At 40.1% G+C, this 17,031-nt stretch overlaps 1 protein-coding gene across 6 annotated transcripts in view; it reads right to left on the bottom strand.

Annotated features, from left to right (window-relative positions):
- garnl3 (GTPase activating Rap/RanGAP domain like 3) overlaps nt 1-17,031 on the bottom strand; it is a 112,647-nt gene that overhangs the window by 71,732 nt on the left and 23,884 nt on the right. The window contains exon 1 of one of the 6 annotated variants that reach the window (XM_041810436.1): nt 6,815-7,107. The exons of the other annotated variants lie outside the window; for them this stretch is intronic. Coding sequence (XP_041666370.1) covers nt 6,815-6,864 — 50 coding nt within the window. The 5' untranslated portion in view covers nt 6,865-7,107. Of the gene's footprint in view, nt 1-6,814; nt 7,108-17,031 lie in introns of those variants that run through there. 6 annotated transcript variants of the gene reach the window in all.

Genomic DNA, 17,031 nt, shown 5'->3' with positions numbered 1-17,031 from the left:
TACCGACTCAGGAGAAAAGGTATGTGTTGTAAAACTGTTGAAAAGATTAGCTGTAAATAGTGAGGCATAACTTTATCTACAATTTTATTAAATATCCATGCTTGGACAATCCCCATTTAACATAATAACGGACACTTCTACTCCTCGCGTAAAGTAAAGCAGCTACCGTTAGCCCACCCTGTCCAGGCTGCTGCTTAATTTCAGTCCATGAGATTGTTGTGGGCTCTTCCGCGGTTCATTTTGTTATGGTGATGGATTTCCTTTGCCGGTAGTCATGTCGTAATTTCCTGTCATTGATACGAAGGTCTGAACCGTTCAAAATAATGCTTTCACACTGGGCATGAACCAGACTGTGGTTCCATTTGGTCCGGACTGAGAACACCTCTTTTGGTTGGACCAAGGTCCGGCTGTTTGGTCCGGACCATGGTCCAGGGGAAGTTTCACACCTATCATTTCGCACCAAAATAGAAAAGTCCGAAAGTCCGGACCAAACGACAGAGGTGTGAGAGCTCCCTTAATCTCTATTTGCCACTCTCCCATAAAGCTCTGACTGGTGAAGAACCCAACCAACAGTCGTTGTCTGCAGAGTCTCTCCCATCTCAGCTGCTGAAGCTTGGAACTCCTTCAGAGTAGTCATAGGTGTCTTGGTAGCCTCTCTCACTAGTCTCCTTCTTGCACGTTCACTCAGTTTGTGAGGACGGTCTGATCTAGGCAGATTTACACATGTGACATATTCCTTCCATTTCTTGATGATGATTTAACTGAACTCTGGGGGATGTTCAGAGACTTGTAAATCTTTTTGTATCCATCCCTTGACTTCTACTTTTCAGTGACATTTTGTCTGAGCAGTTTGAAGTGTTCTTTTGTTTGCACAGTGTAATGGTAGCCAGGAATACTGATTAGCCAGTGACTGGATCTTCCAGACACAAGTGTCTTTAAACTGCTAGCATCATTTGGCTGGACCTCTGTAGAATTAGGTCAGTCAATTTAAAGGGAGGTAATATTATATATTTTTGTTTAATCAACATTCCTTTGACATTCAAGATGGTTTTTGTGTTTTTTTAAATTATACTGACCACGACTGATTTTCAAAATCAATTAAAGGGTAAAACATCCTAATGCAAGGGAAGTTGTCCTTAAAATACATAAATATTTAATATCTGCTGCTTCCCTCCTTAAAACTCATTCATTCATGGTCCAAATTTGCATTTATTAGGTCTTTGCTGGCAAAGCTCCTTTCCCAAAATTCAATTATGTCTTTTTTTTGGTCCTAGATTGTTTAAACTATGTGAAAGGTTTTCCTCTCTGTGTTGGTGTGTGCTCTCATGGTGGGGGGTATCTTGTACCAATATAAGAAAGCCTGTAGCATGATTGCCAGAGTTATGACACAACCTGCATGCTTTCTACTTCCTCTGCCTCCCTGGACCTCATCCCCCGCTCCTCGTATATCTCCTCTTAACTCTTCCCTCTCAGGTCAGGTTTCTGTCTCTCTCTGCAGAGTGGAGCTGTTAATGCATAATGTACACTGAAGCTTTACGGACGCATTTTAAAGTGTCTGCAGGAGAAGATGAATCCATCACTGTGTCTTTACCTCACTCTCCTCCTGCAGTCTCTCCTCCTCTACATGCGCGTTAATGGGGTGAGGTCTGCTGTGGCATCATGACATGTACTCCATCACAGCTTTACCTCCATGTGCTAACACTTTTTTATTTCTTGTTGTGCAGGTGGCTATCTCTGCAAGCCTTCACCTTCTTCTGAGAAGGGGTCATGGAAAGGATTGCATCTGGGGGGGGTGATAGAGTGATGCAACCCCACCCACCTTTGTAATAAAATCCACTCCACTGTAGAAACTCATCTCCTCTTGAGTCCAGGCATGCTATGATGTTTAAATTAAATACATAGTGGACAGACAACGTCTTTCTCTGGAGCTTTTCTTGTTTCGGCTTGAGTTACGCAGCATTTCCCACAGAAAGTAAACACCTAAATGTCTCACCATATAAAGGAAAAGTGCTTTTGCAAGATTAAGGATCCTTTTTCTTGGTGTTTTTGCCTTAAATTTAGATTTTTGGCTTTAAAAATGAGGCATTTTTAACACATGTAGGAGGTGTACACTGTGGTAAAGTAAGAGCTGTTAGTGGACAAGGTAGTTCCTGTCAAACCACAAAGCTGTTCTGATCAGAGAGGTGGAATGAGGCACTGAGGTAAAGTGCTGCACGTCTGATGAGGAACATGTACCTGTCAATTGCTGTGAAGATGACATATTCCAATTTCAAGAACAGTATGTCCTAGAATTTACAATGAGAAATCAAAATGGCTAAAAGATCGGCTACATTGGGAGGTTTTTCATACTGGACAAAATTCAAATATAGCCAAATATAGTCTGAAATTATCCAAATCCTGTTTTTAATCAGTGAAAATCAAGTTATTTAATTTCAAGCAAATTTGTCCTGCTGATCTGAGATTGATTTCAGGATTTTTGGGGGCATATTTTCTTTTTAATCTACACTTTTACCTTGACTGAAGGTTCTCAACAACTTTATGACGCATGTCCATTATTTAATGTATTATAAAAACTTGGTGTTAAACCGTCTGCAGATGTGGTGGAGCATGACACATGGGCTAAATGGCAAACTCTGCCAGCACTATCACAGATATTTAAAGTTAAGGTAACCTAGAAGAGCTTTCAGCTATTTTAGCTTGGATATTTCTAGAAACTGATGCCACTTGTATAGAAAACTAGCAACATTATTTTGCTCCAAACACCAAGAAATGTCATCTGCCCTGTTATTGTAGCCATCAAAGAGTTTCTGGTCCACGACAGCAAGACTAGAATTGATTCTAAGAGCAGCTCTACTTTACTGCTTAGTCTATTAAAGGGGACATATTTTACCCTTTTAAGACATATTTTAGTCCAAAAACATGCCTGTGAAGTTTGTTGTTGAAAAAACACTCCAGTATTGGATTTTTGCATGTTTAACAAACCCCTCTGTTTCAGTCCTGCTTAGAACGAGCTGTTCCTGTGTCTTTAAATGTTACTGAGCAGTCTGACTCCGCCCCTGACTCCGCCTGTCTCAGAAAATGCAGAAAATGGATTTGGCTCTCCTGATCCTCCTCTCTGTTGAGTATCAGGAGAGGAAGGCAGAACTTTTTTTCCCGAGCGGGAAGGGCCAACTGAACCTGTAGGCGGGGCTAACTCCCCACATGACATCATGAGGGGGTAGTCTGAAAAGGGCTTGTTTCAGCACACATTTTCTGAAAGGTGGGGGGGGCTGTCTTGTACCATGCTGAAGCATGATTGCCCTCTCCCCCCTTGCTCCAAGCCAAAGCCAGCCTGAGCACGGTTACCTCTTTGCAGGTTATGATGTGACACGTGCATAGTCGTTTACATGGAGTGCAGACTCAGAGTTAGCACAATGGAGAGCAATGCAGAGAGAAAGACAGCAACTTCAATGACTTTGTGGCTCATTAGGAGTAGTTTTGGTGTGATACAACCCTCTAGCACTCCTGGGTGTCTCTATGATGTAACATAGGTACATTAATTCACGACAGTTATATGTGTGCCTGTGCATGAGCAACCATAACATTCCTACCTCTTCCATCCATGCCAGGGCCAGGGAAATGTGCCGTGCTTGAGCATGGTGCCAAGCCAAACAAACTGGACTTTGGGGGTCATCTGTGCTTGGACAGGATATGGCTTTCCTAGTGTGAGTGTGCCATAAGATTCTGAACCTTGCAGCTGCATTTTCTTTTTTTGATTGCATGTCTGGTAACCTTACATGCTGCCTTACACACTCAGAGAAATAAAGCTGAAAGCATCATCCTTCCTTCAAAAGCCTCCTGTATGTTTGGACAGCATCACTTGAACTCTGCACCACGGCAGCTCAGATTCCCAGCAGCCCCATGGCCGTTAGCCAAAGAAAAATGACTTTGAAAGCTTGGAAAAAAAAATGGCTCTGACACAGAAAGAAGTAAAATGGATATTCATTACTTAAACTGCTGGCCTCGGTAATGGAGTACGGGAAAGGTTACAAATTGTGGTTCCTGTCACAAGACAATGGACAGTGGCTACTGAAAGTCTCCACACAATTCAGTAAAATGTGAGGTATAAATCACTCTGCCAACTGTCATAGCAAACCTCCAACTGCTGCTTGAGACAAACTCCAATCCTTTTAGCACATTTTACCATCATTTCACGTCTCTGAGGACTCCTCAATCGCTCCATAAACTTACTCTTTTTGAAATTGTGTTAGAAAGAAAAGCCAAATACACTAAAAGTGTTGGACGCTAACAGATGTAGCAGCAACAAAACACTGCCAGGAGGAGAATGCAATGCATAAAAATCCCCACAAGGTGATGAAAAATTACTCATCACATCCAACTGCAAAAAAACAGTTAAACATCTGTCCACAAGGCATCAGCAGCTATGACTGTGTCTCATGTACAGTGTTTCCCATGTACACAAAGGTAATATACTGTAGGTTGTTAGCAGATGATGTCACAGCACAAAAGTCCAGAGGTTTGGCTGAGATGAAGCGGGTATATGCCAAAATTTATAGCCAATGCATTCCCATATTTACAGCTGATATTTCAGATATTCAAGACTAATTTTGGCATTATTAAAAGCTGACAAGGTCAGTATTTACAGCTGATAAAAGCCAACAGTCACAGATTATATCACTGATATTTACAGATATTTCCAGCTGATATATGGTGATATTTACATAATATATACCATTTTTACATCTGACGCTAGCAATATACACCAACATTTACAGCTTAAAGCCAGTATTAAAAAGGTGACAATCAAAGGTGATTTATAGTCAATATGTACAGATTATAAAGCTGGGATATAGAGCTTTTTCCAGCCGGTATAAGCCAATATTTATAGCTGAGATAAATAATTATTTTGAGATTATATAGGCCAATAGTTTACAGTCAGTATGTACAGATCATATAGCTGATGTATACAGATATCTCCAGCCGATATAAGCCAATATTTACAGCTGATATAAACCGATATTACAAGATTATATAGGGCAATATTTACAGTCAGTATGAACAGATTATATAGGTGATACAAACAAATATTTCCAGCCGAGGTGAGCCCCAATATTTAAAGCAATACATACTGATATTTCACGACGATATAAGCCAATATTTTACTGTCAATGTGTACGGATTACATAGCTGACATATACAGATATCTCCAGTAGATATCAGCCAATATTTTCAGCTTATATATACTGATATTTACAGCTGATATAGGCATATACTTACAACTGATATAGATCGATATTAACAGCTATTACAGGCTGATATTGGCTCATATTTACAGCTAATATAGGCTGATATTAACAACTGATATAGGTCAATATTTGAATCTGATATAGGCAAGATATTTACAGCTGGTGCTAGGAATACACACCTATATTTACTGCTGATAATTACCAATACATACAGCCAAAATGGGCCAACATTTACTCCCTATATAGGCAGTTGTTTACAGCTGATACAGGATAATATTTACAGCTGATTAACAGATTAATTAGCTGACACATACAGATTTTTTATGATATTTGCAGCGCATATATTGGTTGTAAATATCTGAAGAATTCTTTCTGCCTGCAAATTTTGATTCATAACTTTTCAAGCTTATATCTGTTGAAAGCAATATCATGGTGATAGTACTGCACATTATTGAGCAGTGTTTTGTCTGGTCTATAGTCCAGTTTTGGATACACAGAGTCAGAGATGTTGCCAGTAGCAATAAAAATGCAAAGTGCAAATAAACACAGGCTTGTGTAACCCTTCAGTATTTCATTTTTCTGCATCTGTAAAAAAACACATTTTGCTACAATTATGCACAGAAACTAGAAACGCAAGCTGTGACCACTGCGAGAATGAGCTGAACAAACACACAGGAAAGAGAGAAAAAAGCTAATTCCTGACATAACAAGCCATTACAGCAATATGACAAGTCACTAGAGCGTTTAATGGACATTTCAGGACATCTTTGGCTCCCCTCTCTCCCTGCACAATTGGTGCAGCATGGTTAGAAGCCTCTCTGCTACTGGCAGAGCTGTATGTTCCCTCTATGATCTCCTTCTCTCTTTATATTAGAGTCACTGCAGCCTTGGCTATCTTGCCAATAAAGAGCTGCAGATCCATCTAAAAGGCTTGAAATGAGCTACTACTCAGTAACCTTGGACTACATCTCAACTCAGTTGCACAGTTTAAGCCAGATGCCTGCCTTCATGCCTTTTTTCCTGTCGCTGTCATACAGAGAGCCAGAGCTGCTACCCTGAACTGCAATGCATGCCATGAATTATTCATATTTTTCCGTGTACATAATGTCTTCTCACAGAGACAATAAAGGGTAAATTAATAAGCAGAATATTCCGTTTTGATTCATCAAAGTGGCGATAAAGCTGCACATGACGCTGCTCTGTTTGTGGTTTAATTAAAAGCTGTTGTGGCTGCTCAGGAGCGTCAGGACTTCCACACTGGAGAGACTTGTGGATTCAGAGACGCTCAGTTTGCCAAGACTAAATGGAAAAAAAGATCAATAAATCGTGCACTTGACAAATACCGGCACAAGTTTTAAAACTACTACCCAAACACTCGAACATGATTGAGCGTAATTTGGCACTTTTACGCGCGACAAATGCTCGGTGCAGGTGCTCCCAGCTTTGGCTTTACTGCTCCAGGCTGCGTTAAACTATGCCAGCGCTGCAGGGACAGAGGAGAGCGAGCAAAGAGCATTCAACAGATGAGAGGAGGCATGCACAAACACAGGGAAGTGTAGCGTTATTACCGCTGATTGAAAGTCAACAGTTTGGTAGACGCTGGATCCACACTGTTCATGTCCCCATGCGGTGTCTCTCCAACAGAAAAGCCGGCTTTCTCCTCTCTTTCTCCCCCGTTTTTATCTCCTTATCGCTGCTAGGAGCGCAGGAGCATCACTTCGGCGCAAACTCCGGCAACACAGCTGATCCAAACCCGGCTGGTGGTCGGGCTCTTTGCTCCTCGCTCTCTCTCTTTCAGTCTTCCTCTTCGCGTAACAGCGTTATTATGAAGCGGAACGGATCTGCCATAGGAGCTGTGTGTTTACTGTGTGATCCCTCTCTCTCTTTTTCTCTCTCTCTCTCTCACCCCCTCCCTCCCTATTTCTCTCTTCCTCTCACTCACTCTCTCACAGCAGTGGTGCATTTCAATCCAACACAATGTTTTAGCCGCAGGCTCCGCAGAGTGAAGGAAAAAGCACCATTCAACGCAAATTATTCTTATCGGTGTTTTTCCCCCTTCTTCCACTTACGTCACCGTGGATTACGTGAAGCTTCTTTTACAGTTACAGTATCCTGGAGCAGAAAGTGATGTCAGGATGCAGAGCAGAGGCTGGGAGGTCGGACCAGCTCCAATTTCAGCATCGAAAGAAGATGTGAAAGAAATATAACACGTTTTCTGCTCTAAAAGGGATTCCCAGTCAGTTTGGAGCCGGAAAAAGTCACAGTTTTCTCAAATATTAACCAAGGCTTTTATTTTGAAGTTTATCAAATTACTACGCATTACCTTTACATGCCTATGAGTTCGTACAGGTGGCTTTAAACAACAATAACTCGCTAATAATTCTTACAAAACTATTATCTTTTATAAAGACTGCAAATCCAATCCCCTTTAGGCAATCTAAGACAGTCTAGCTGCAGACTGTAGATCTCAGGCACCACCTCTTGCAGACCTTAACCTGTCAGAACGGAAATACTGCTTCACAGTTTTTAAGTATGGCAGTTATATTGATGAAATAAGTACATTTCATACATTACAAAGCAAGCAACACGCATAAATAAAACAGAAAGAGTCAGCAGTCTGATCTCGGGGTGAATTAAGTAGACCCATTTTAGAAATAGAGAGGGGAGAGTGGGGTGATTTGTGCCAAGGGGGAAGTAGTGCCACCCCTTGTTCTAGAAAACCATAGAAGAAATTAGTCATGTGACCACATAATTTTGAAGAGCCATCCATTTTACTCATTTTGCATAGAAGAGAGACACATGGCATGAGAGGTAAGCACTTTTTAGCTCAAAAAAAGTTTTGTTTTTTTTTCCTTTCAATGTAAAATTTCTATGATCAAGGTATTTTTGATTATTGTGTCTGAACAATTATAGATAAGTTTGAAAACATTTCACACACGTTTTAGTGCTTTAGTCGGCTACACAATGAGTCTACAGTTAGCATGATGTTAGCTCTAAACTGCTGGATCATGCTAGTTTTTCAAAATGGTGGGGCTGGGGGGGATATGTGCCAAAGGGCCTGGGTTAAGTTGTGCCAGTGGCACACCCACAAACCCAGACCAACAGACACACCCAAACCCTGACACCCACACAACTAGACCCAAATACCCACAAACCCAGACCCACAGACACACCCAAACCCTGACACCCATACAACCAGACCCAAATACCCACAAACCCAGACCCACAGACACACCTGAACCCTGACCCTCACAAACCCAGACCCACAGACACACCTGAACCCTGACCCCCACACAACCAGACCCACAGACACACCTGAACCCTGACACCCACACAACCAGACACACCTGAACCCTGACCCTCACAAACCCAGACCCACAGACACACCTGAACCCTGACCCCCACACAACCAGACCCAAATACCCAGAGACACAAATCCCAGACCAACAGACATAGACCCTTACCCACACACCCAGACACACACCGACACACCCACCCTAACAAAACCACACAACCACACCTAGAACCCAGTAAAGAAGAGCCAAGAACAGCTGGAGGTGTGAGGAGATGGGCCTCATCAGTGTTTAATTTACCCTCTACTTGTTTAATTAAGCTAACACTGATTTCAGTTTTGAGTTTGCACTATGTTATTAACGAGCAGTTTTATTCAGTTTTTAAGTGGCCTAAGTAACAATGAGATGTTAAGAAACTGGCCTAAATCAGTTTATTCATATATAGTATGTTGCATAATTGACAGACAGTGTTCTATGTATGTCAACAGGCATCTATTGCCAAAGCCTTGTTGCCTGAAATGATTCACAAATATCATATAATGTGTATTTAGTTTTTTTGTGTTTTCCCAAAAACTAGAAATATGACTTATGCCATTAGTTTAATAGGGTGACGATATCTAAATAAACCTTAAATGAGTCATTTTGTATTGAATTTGTCTTGCTTTTATATAGCATTACAGTTTATGAGATTAAAATGTTCTGTTTTACTTCAATAATCTTCAGTAATCACTGGCACAATTTACCCCAGCGTATTCTCCCCAAAGGCACATCTTACCCCACACCGGGGGCAAGTTGTGCTACAAGACCACTTTTTTTTCTGAAAGCTATATTTCTTAAACAGTTTATTTCAGATCCAAAGTTACTGTTCCCAGGGATGCACCACATCCTGAAATATATGTACATACTTAAGTTGGAGGCATTACTGTCATGGCCTCCCTTTAAAGGGATACTTTAACATTTTGGCAAATTCGCCCATTGCCATAATTCCTATAGTCTTAGTAATAGGTTCGTTACCTTCAGTTGTCGGTGCAAGCTACTTTTTAGATCGGCGCTGCTGAGTTTGGACCTGCTGTGCCAACTCAATGTAAGCAGACGGTATTCCGGCTTTCCCTCATCAAACTCATCAAATACATAATCCAACAACTCCAAAACGCTCTCGTGGACAAGTTGTGACCTGTACATGCACCACGCTATGAAATAATCATGGAACATTACGAGACGGAGATGTTTTAAAGCTAAATACAAAGCCGGAACTTCACTCCAGACATGGCTGCTGCACCGTGTCACTCCGCCCAGTGGTTTACTCAAGAAATAGTTCCGAGTATTTGCTTCATGTGTCGTAATGTTACATAATTATACATTATTATTTCATAGCGTGGTGAATGTACAGGTCACAACTTGTCCACGAGAGCGTTTTGGAGTTGTTGGATTGTGTATTTGATGAGTTTGATGAGGGAAAGCTGGAATACCGTCTGCTTACATTGAGTTGGCACAGCAGGTCCGAACTCTGTGGCGCCGATCTTAAAATAGCTTGCACTGACAACTAAAGGTAACGAACCTATTACCAAGACTATAGGAATTATGGCAATGGGCGAATTTGCCAAAATGTTGAAGTATCCCTTTAAAGTCACTTTGAGTAAAAACTGGCACAACTCACCCCACTCTCCCCTACAGTAAAGGTGGCTCACTTTAGCTTTGTTAGCTTTAGCTAACATTAACATAGCTGGGCTAGCTAAGTAGTTAACGTGAGTACCTAATCTAATGTAGCTAAGTTAGCTTGAGCAACGTGAGCCTTAGCAAATAAAACTAGCATAGCTATGTAAGCTACAGAGATCACAGAGCTGTGTAGCAAACTTAGCTAACATTAGCTTCAATAGTATAGATTTGCCGGAGCTCTGTGAGCTTTAGCTTCGTTAGCAAATCTGTCGAGGCCACAATCCTCCTAAACTTGACTTATGATAGATTCCTAGTCCTCATGCCTGTTTGGTTTATGCCTTCTTCCACACTTTCTCCATATTTGCTGTCTCTATTCAGTTGTCTTTTCCTACAGAGGAAAAAATGAATAAAAATAATCTTTAAAAAGGGTGAGTTTGAACCCCTGTACATGGGGTTTGCAGACATCCAGTGCCTATAAGTATTTAACCCCCTTGGTTGTTTTACCCTTTCATTGACTTTCTAAATCACTCATGATGAATACAATTTGGCTTTTTTTGGCAAAGAAAAATACAAAAATCTCGTTAATGTCAAAGTGAAAATAGATTTCTACTGAGTAATGTCAATTGAATATAAATATGTAATGTAAAACAAGTGACTGCATAAATATTCACCCCCTTTAAAGTGCTAGTAGTCTCACAATTAGTGAAATGGGGATCACCTGAGTGCAGTGATTGTATCTCAGTGATTGTAGTATAAAGACACCTGTGTCTGGAAGGTGCAGTCACTAGTTAATTGGTATTCCTGGCTACCATTACACCATGACGACAAAAGAACACGCCAAGCTGCCCAGAAAAAAGAAGTTACTGAATAGAAGATATAAACAAAATACCAAGGCACTGACCACAGCCAAATGTCCATCTACTAAATGCTGACTTTAAGGGGATGAATATTTATGCAGTCACCTATTTCAGCTTACATATTTTCATTTGATTGACATTACTCTGTAGCAAATAGTTTTATTGACCATGGCTGTTTTATAATATCAATAAAAGGGTTAAACATCCAAAGGGGTGAAAACTTTTATAGGTGATGTAAACAGTGGCTACCTGCATCCCGGTGAACTTTTCTTGCTCACAGAAAAAGTGTTTTTTTCCAATTATTCCACAATTTTTAGATGCAGTTTTACAGAGATTAGTAAACCTCTGCCAAACTTTGATTCTGGGAGACTCTGCCTCTCTAAAATGTTCCTTTTGTACCCAGTAATGTTACTGACCTGTTGCAAAATAACCTAATTATTTGTAAAATGCTTCTCCAGCTGTTTTTCATTAGAACTACTACCCATTCCAGCATTTTGTCGCCCCGTCCCTACATTTTTGAGATGTGTTGTAGCCACCAAATTCAAAATGAGCTATTGCTTTTCATGTAATGGAAAAATGTCAGTTTTAACATCAGATATCCTGTTTATGTTCTATTGAGAATAAATAATGGCTTTATTAGATTTACAAATCATTGCATTCTATTTTTGTTTACATTTTAGACAGCGCCCCAACCTTTTTGGGATGGCGGTTGTATTATAAGTGCATTTTTTTGGGTTGCCAGGTTGTGATTAACATTTATATTTTTAATTCAGTCACTTTAATAGGTCTGTATGCTGTTACAAATATTGTCTACCATTAATAAATACTATAAACTGATCATGTTACATATCTTAATTGAATTTTGGTAACATTCCTACCACTTGAAGAAAATTTCCACTACCTAGCATCCCTAAAATGATTCCCATCAGTAACTGATTAATAACAGATGTAGCATTAGTAATGTAGCTGTCCTATTCTGGTGAAAATAGTGAATATTAAGTCTGACCGATGAGATGGTGCTACCACATGCTTTGACATTTCTCTTAAAGGACAAACTGATCTTTGTGTTTCTTTGACCTCTCAGATTCTCTCAAATCAATTCGCTTTTATGTCCTCTCCAGGGTCTACCCATAATCCCACTCAACAGCAGGTCTGGGCAAAGATGAGGTCATTCAGTCTTTCATTCATGCAGCCTCCCTCCTCTCTGTTTTTAACTCTTCAGCTTTCACTCTGTTTGTCTTATTTTTACCCTCTTCATAAACACTATAAGGTCGAAGCTGGAGACACAGCATAGACAGGCCTGAGATTGATCTTAAATACATTACTGCATCACTGATGGGTGGATGATGATGGATGGCATGTCAGCACAAACATCCACTCTGGTGATTTATAGGCACTGACATGACTTCCTCAATGTTTGAGGTCACGCAGTCACACGACTGTATGTTTAAAAAGAGTCTATATTTGTGCATGGGAGAGCACAGAATCATGAAACACTTCAATATCTGACAGCTGGTTTTGCACATTTGTAGAAGGTGATAAATAAGAAAATTATCATAAAGCATGTTATCACCAGAGCTAGAACAATGCTGTCAGCTGATGTTTTGTTTTAGGAAACATATCTGAGCTCGCAATGGAAGGAATTACAACAATTCTGTAAAAAAAGGGAACCATATCAATACAGTTTTTTTACATTATAGATCTAATTTATAATAAGGTAATATAAGTTTACCTCTTAGTATGAAAAAAAACAAATGTATGTTGTGTAAATTGTCAGCATTAACCATACTTATAGTTGCCTATTAAACAGGATATATCCTGAAGAATCCACTTTCAGTGTTATTGCACATATATTTGGGTATCCCGAGTATATTAAGACCAACTAAATAAGCTAATCCAGTCCTCTGTGGTTTGTCTATAGGCCTATTCGCACAGTATTAGCCTTACCTAGGAACCCTGGTTATTTTAATTCATCTGTAATTTAAGGTTGTATTTAAGAAACTCAGTGTTAGTTCACGCAGGACACGTTACTCATACGCCAAACTAGGATCAGCTGACAGCCAGCTGATCCTGATTATCACCTCCTAGCTCCCACAGCCAATCACAGTTCTTTCTCTCAACACACTGGTGTATTTAAATATAAATACTTCTTACTTATCCCTGCTTGCGTAAATGCTGATGCACCTCACTGGTACTGGCAAAGCTTCACCTCCGCCACCCCAGCCACCTCCTTTATAGCATAAAGCTTGTTGCATTCTCATATTCAGACAATGAATGACGACAGTGTTCCTGACTGAAATATGGTTTTTACGCTCTATGCGGCATTTTCTGCTCCTTTTTCGGATAAAAAAAATAATAGAGGCTGCGTAGGACATTGTTTAAGTTCTGAAACACTTAGATTATTAATAGTGCCTTTCTTTCTGGTAATTCCAGTTTGTGTTCAGAAATAACTATTTTACTTAACTTATTTTTCAAAACTCTGCTCTCTTCATACGCACAGCACTTCTGCTCTTCTTCCTACAGCTTCTCCTTACAAGTGCCTGCCTTATATCAGTATTATTCAGCCATGCATTTCATGCATAACACATTTAACAATTTGAAATGTGTCACTCAACATTCAGTGGTCAGACTGCAACTGCTTATCTGTGCTAGGAGGGTTGTTGGTGCATAACAATCCCTAATTTATAGAGTGCAGAATAACATCAACAGCACCAACTGCTGTTGAAAATGACAGGAGAGGCTCATATTTAACATGAGACATCCCTCTCAACAGAAGGGATGCTCGACTTTCTTCCTCTTCCTCTTTTTCTGTCTGATCAGCTGCAGATACTCACAGGTGGCACAGAGGTCACATGACTTCAGTGCTAGGAAAAATTGTTCACTGCTTAATTGGCCAGGGACAGCTTACTACACGTCTAAAAAATGTTGAAAATGATAGAGAAAAAAACGTTGGCACATTGGAAACTCTGGTTAACAGCAGGCAATGCATAGGACACCGAAGAAAACAACTGCAGAATGCGACGTGCACGATAGTGCTCATTTGCATTTAAAGAGACACCAAAACCAAACATTCTGAGAAAGGATGCTAATCGGGATGCATACAGGACAGAAATCCTCCTCTGATTCTTGAATCTAGGATTGGTTGGTATCCATCCGTCACACCCTCTCCCACCTTTTCCCATAGTATAGGTTTTTTTGCAATCACATGATCCTGAATTCTTAATGCTTCTAAACTGAATACTTCTGCACTTAATACTTAATATTTTGAGTGCATAGATGTGTTCACACTGAGAAATATGCACAGTCCAACAGTCCAAAAATAGGTTATCTGCAGTCATGTAATTCTGATGATGCACAGATGTCTGTTGGGGTCAGGCAGTGGGGCACAGCGTTAAGGAATGAATGATAACAGAGGAAAGTTAGTACTTAACAGCTCTAAATGGACCTGTGCACTGCAATTACCATGAGGCAATTTCTACATCCCTACAATTTACAAAAAGAGATTTTCCCACAGTTTGACTAATTCACCTGGTGTGGCTTGAAGGTGGTCAATATGGCAATTAAGTCAGTCCTGAAGACCTCCTGGCATTGTCTAGTCAGATGACGGGGAGACAAGAGTCTTCTATTAAGCGAAGAAGCTAGCTGAGCCTCTTTCACATATAAAAAAATCCTAGTGGGGTAAGTGACTGAGTAATGAACATGTCGTATGAAGTGGCTCTTTAATGTGAACCACTATAGCTAGCTCCCATTTGCCAGTTTCTTTTCCTCCATTGTTGTTATTTGATCCACCTTTAAAAAAGCCAAACTGGTACCACTTGATGAGCTGTTTGGGAGCCAAACAACCAGTTCTTCTACTAAAACATGTCCTCATCATGCTAATATGTCCTCATAACTCTAACATGTCCTCATAATGCTAATATGTCCTTATAATGCTAAAATGTCCTCATAATGCTAACAAGTCTTCATGATGCAAACATGTTCTCATAATGCTAACATGTCCTCATAATGCTAACGTGTCCTCATAATGCTAATACGTCCTCGTAATGCTAATATGTCCTTACAATGTTATATTGTCCTCACAATGCTAACATGTTCTCTATTGCTAAAAGGTTTTCATAATGCTATTATGTCCTCTTATTGCTAAAATGTCTTCATAATGCTAACATGTCCTCATATTGCTAACAAAAAGGAATGTGGGTGGAATATGTCAAAAAAGACTCTGTTTTCATACCCTGCTCCGTCGCGTCTACATTTACACAAAAACAAGCACACATGTCTAACATGTCCTCATATTGCTTATATGTCTTCCTAATGCTAACATGTCTTCATAATGCTAACATGTCCTCATAATACTTACGTGTCCTCATAATGCTCACATGTCCTCATAGTGCTTGTATGTCTTTATATTGCTAACATGTCCTCATAATGTGAACATGTCCTCATAATGCTAACATGTCCTCATAATGCTAATATGATCTCATAATACAAACATGTCCTCATAATACTTACGTGTCCTCATAATGCTAATGTGTCCATATAAAGGTACCATGTCCTCATAATGCTAACATGTCCTCATAATGCTAATATGTCCTCATAAAGCTAACGTGTCCTCATAATGCTTACATTTCTCATAGTGCTGACATGTCCTTATAATGCTAACATGTCCTCATATTGCTAATATGTCTTCATAATGCTAACATGTCCTCATATTGCTAATATGTCTTCATAATGCTAACATGTCCTCATATTGCTAACAAAAAGGAATCTGGCTGGAACATGTCAAAACAGACTCTGTTTTCATACCCTGCTCCGTCGCGTCTACATATACACAAAAACAAGCACACATGGAATTACAGATGAAACGAGAGCTTAGCTAAATCTGATACCTTCACAATAGCTCAGCCACAGCTCAGTCCACACACACAACATGAAAGAGTGCAGGAATGCTGGGCTCAGGCTACACAGCACTCAGCTGCTCATCAATTTTTAATCAGCAGAAAACCCCCCTCTGTGACACACCACACCACAGGAAAACACCTAAAGCTACTAACACACATGGCATTTGCTCTCTCTAAGTGTGACTCAGTTTAAAACGAAGCCTGTGTTCAAATGCAGCTGAAACCTGCTGCAGCTGTGAAGAAGAGATGAGCCTTTTCTGAAGAGACTGCAGAAAATAATACAGCCTCAGTTTTCTCACGTCAAAGATCCGGTTACAAACAATCAGCCTGAGATACCTGAACACCCCCACCTCTAATTAGAGCCTCGAGGCCTGTCACACTCTGGCTCACACTCACGTTACATAAACACAACTCCACCACACACACTCCCATTGTCACACTTTGACACGCTGTGCTCACTTCGCCTTTGCATGAGGGCGTCTGGTGTTTTAACAATCGCTTGTGAAGCTTGTCTGTGACGAGGGAAGTCAGAAGAGGAAGACTTCCCGTTCAAAGATCAGTCTGTTAGCGTAGCTTGGAGCTACAGTGTCATCCTGAATGCCTACACAAAGCTGCAGTAAGAGAAATAATATGACAGCAACCTGCTCCAGGTCACAGCTTAAATCCACTGATGCTTCATGACTACTTGTAAATATATGGGATGTTTGTATTTAAAGCTCCACTGAGGAATTTTAGCCTGTTATGAAAAAGACTGAAATTAATGCTAATGCCTTTAATATGACCTAAAAGTAGACAAGGTCATTACTAAGAAGACAAAAAGCAGGACACTACTGGAAAATCCTCTTTTTAATAATTCTTTCATGTCAAGGACTGATACTTCACAGAAAATGATGGCGTTTCTATGTCAGAAATACATAGGAATAGATCAGCAAAGAAAAAAGAATTACTTTGTCCATAGGGGGCACCATAATCATCACAATCCTATGGTTCACCAATGAATGCTTAAGTCGGTGTCATTTTCTTTACCTTTACAGTCTCAAACCAACTATTAAATCTTTGGGGGATTAGGGAATGTACTTGC

The sequence above is a fragment of the Cheilinus undulatus genome, linkage group 17 (genome assembly GCF_018320785.1).
Source record: "Cheilinus undulatus linkage group 17, ASM1832078v1, whole genome shotgun sequence".
Classification (NCBI taxonomy): Eukaryota; Metazoa; Chordata; class Actinopteri; order Labriformes; family Labridae; genus Cheilinus; species Cheilinus undulatus.
Note: the sequence above shows the minus strand (reverse complement) of the source record. Positions and strands in the feature narration are given on the sequence as shown.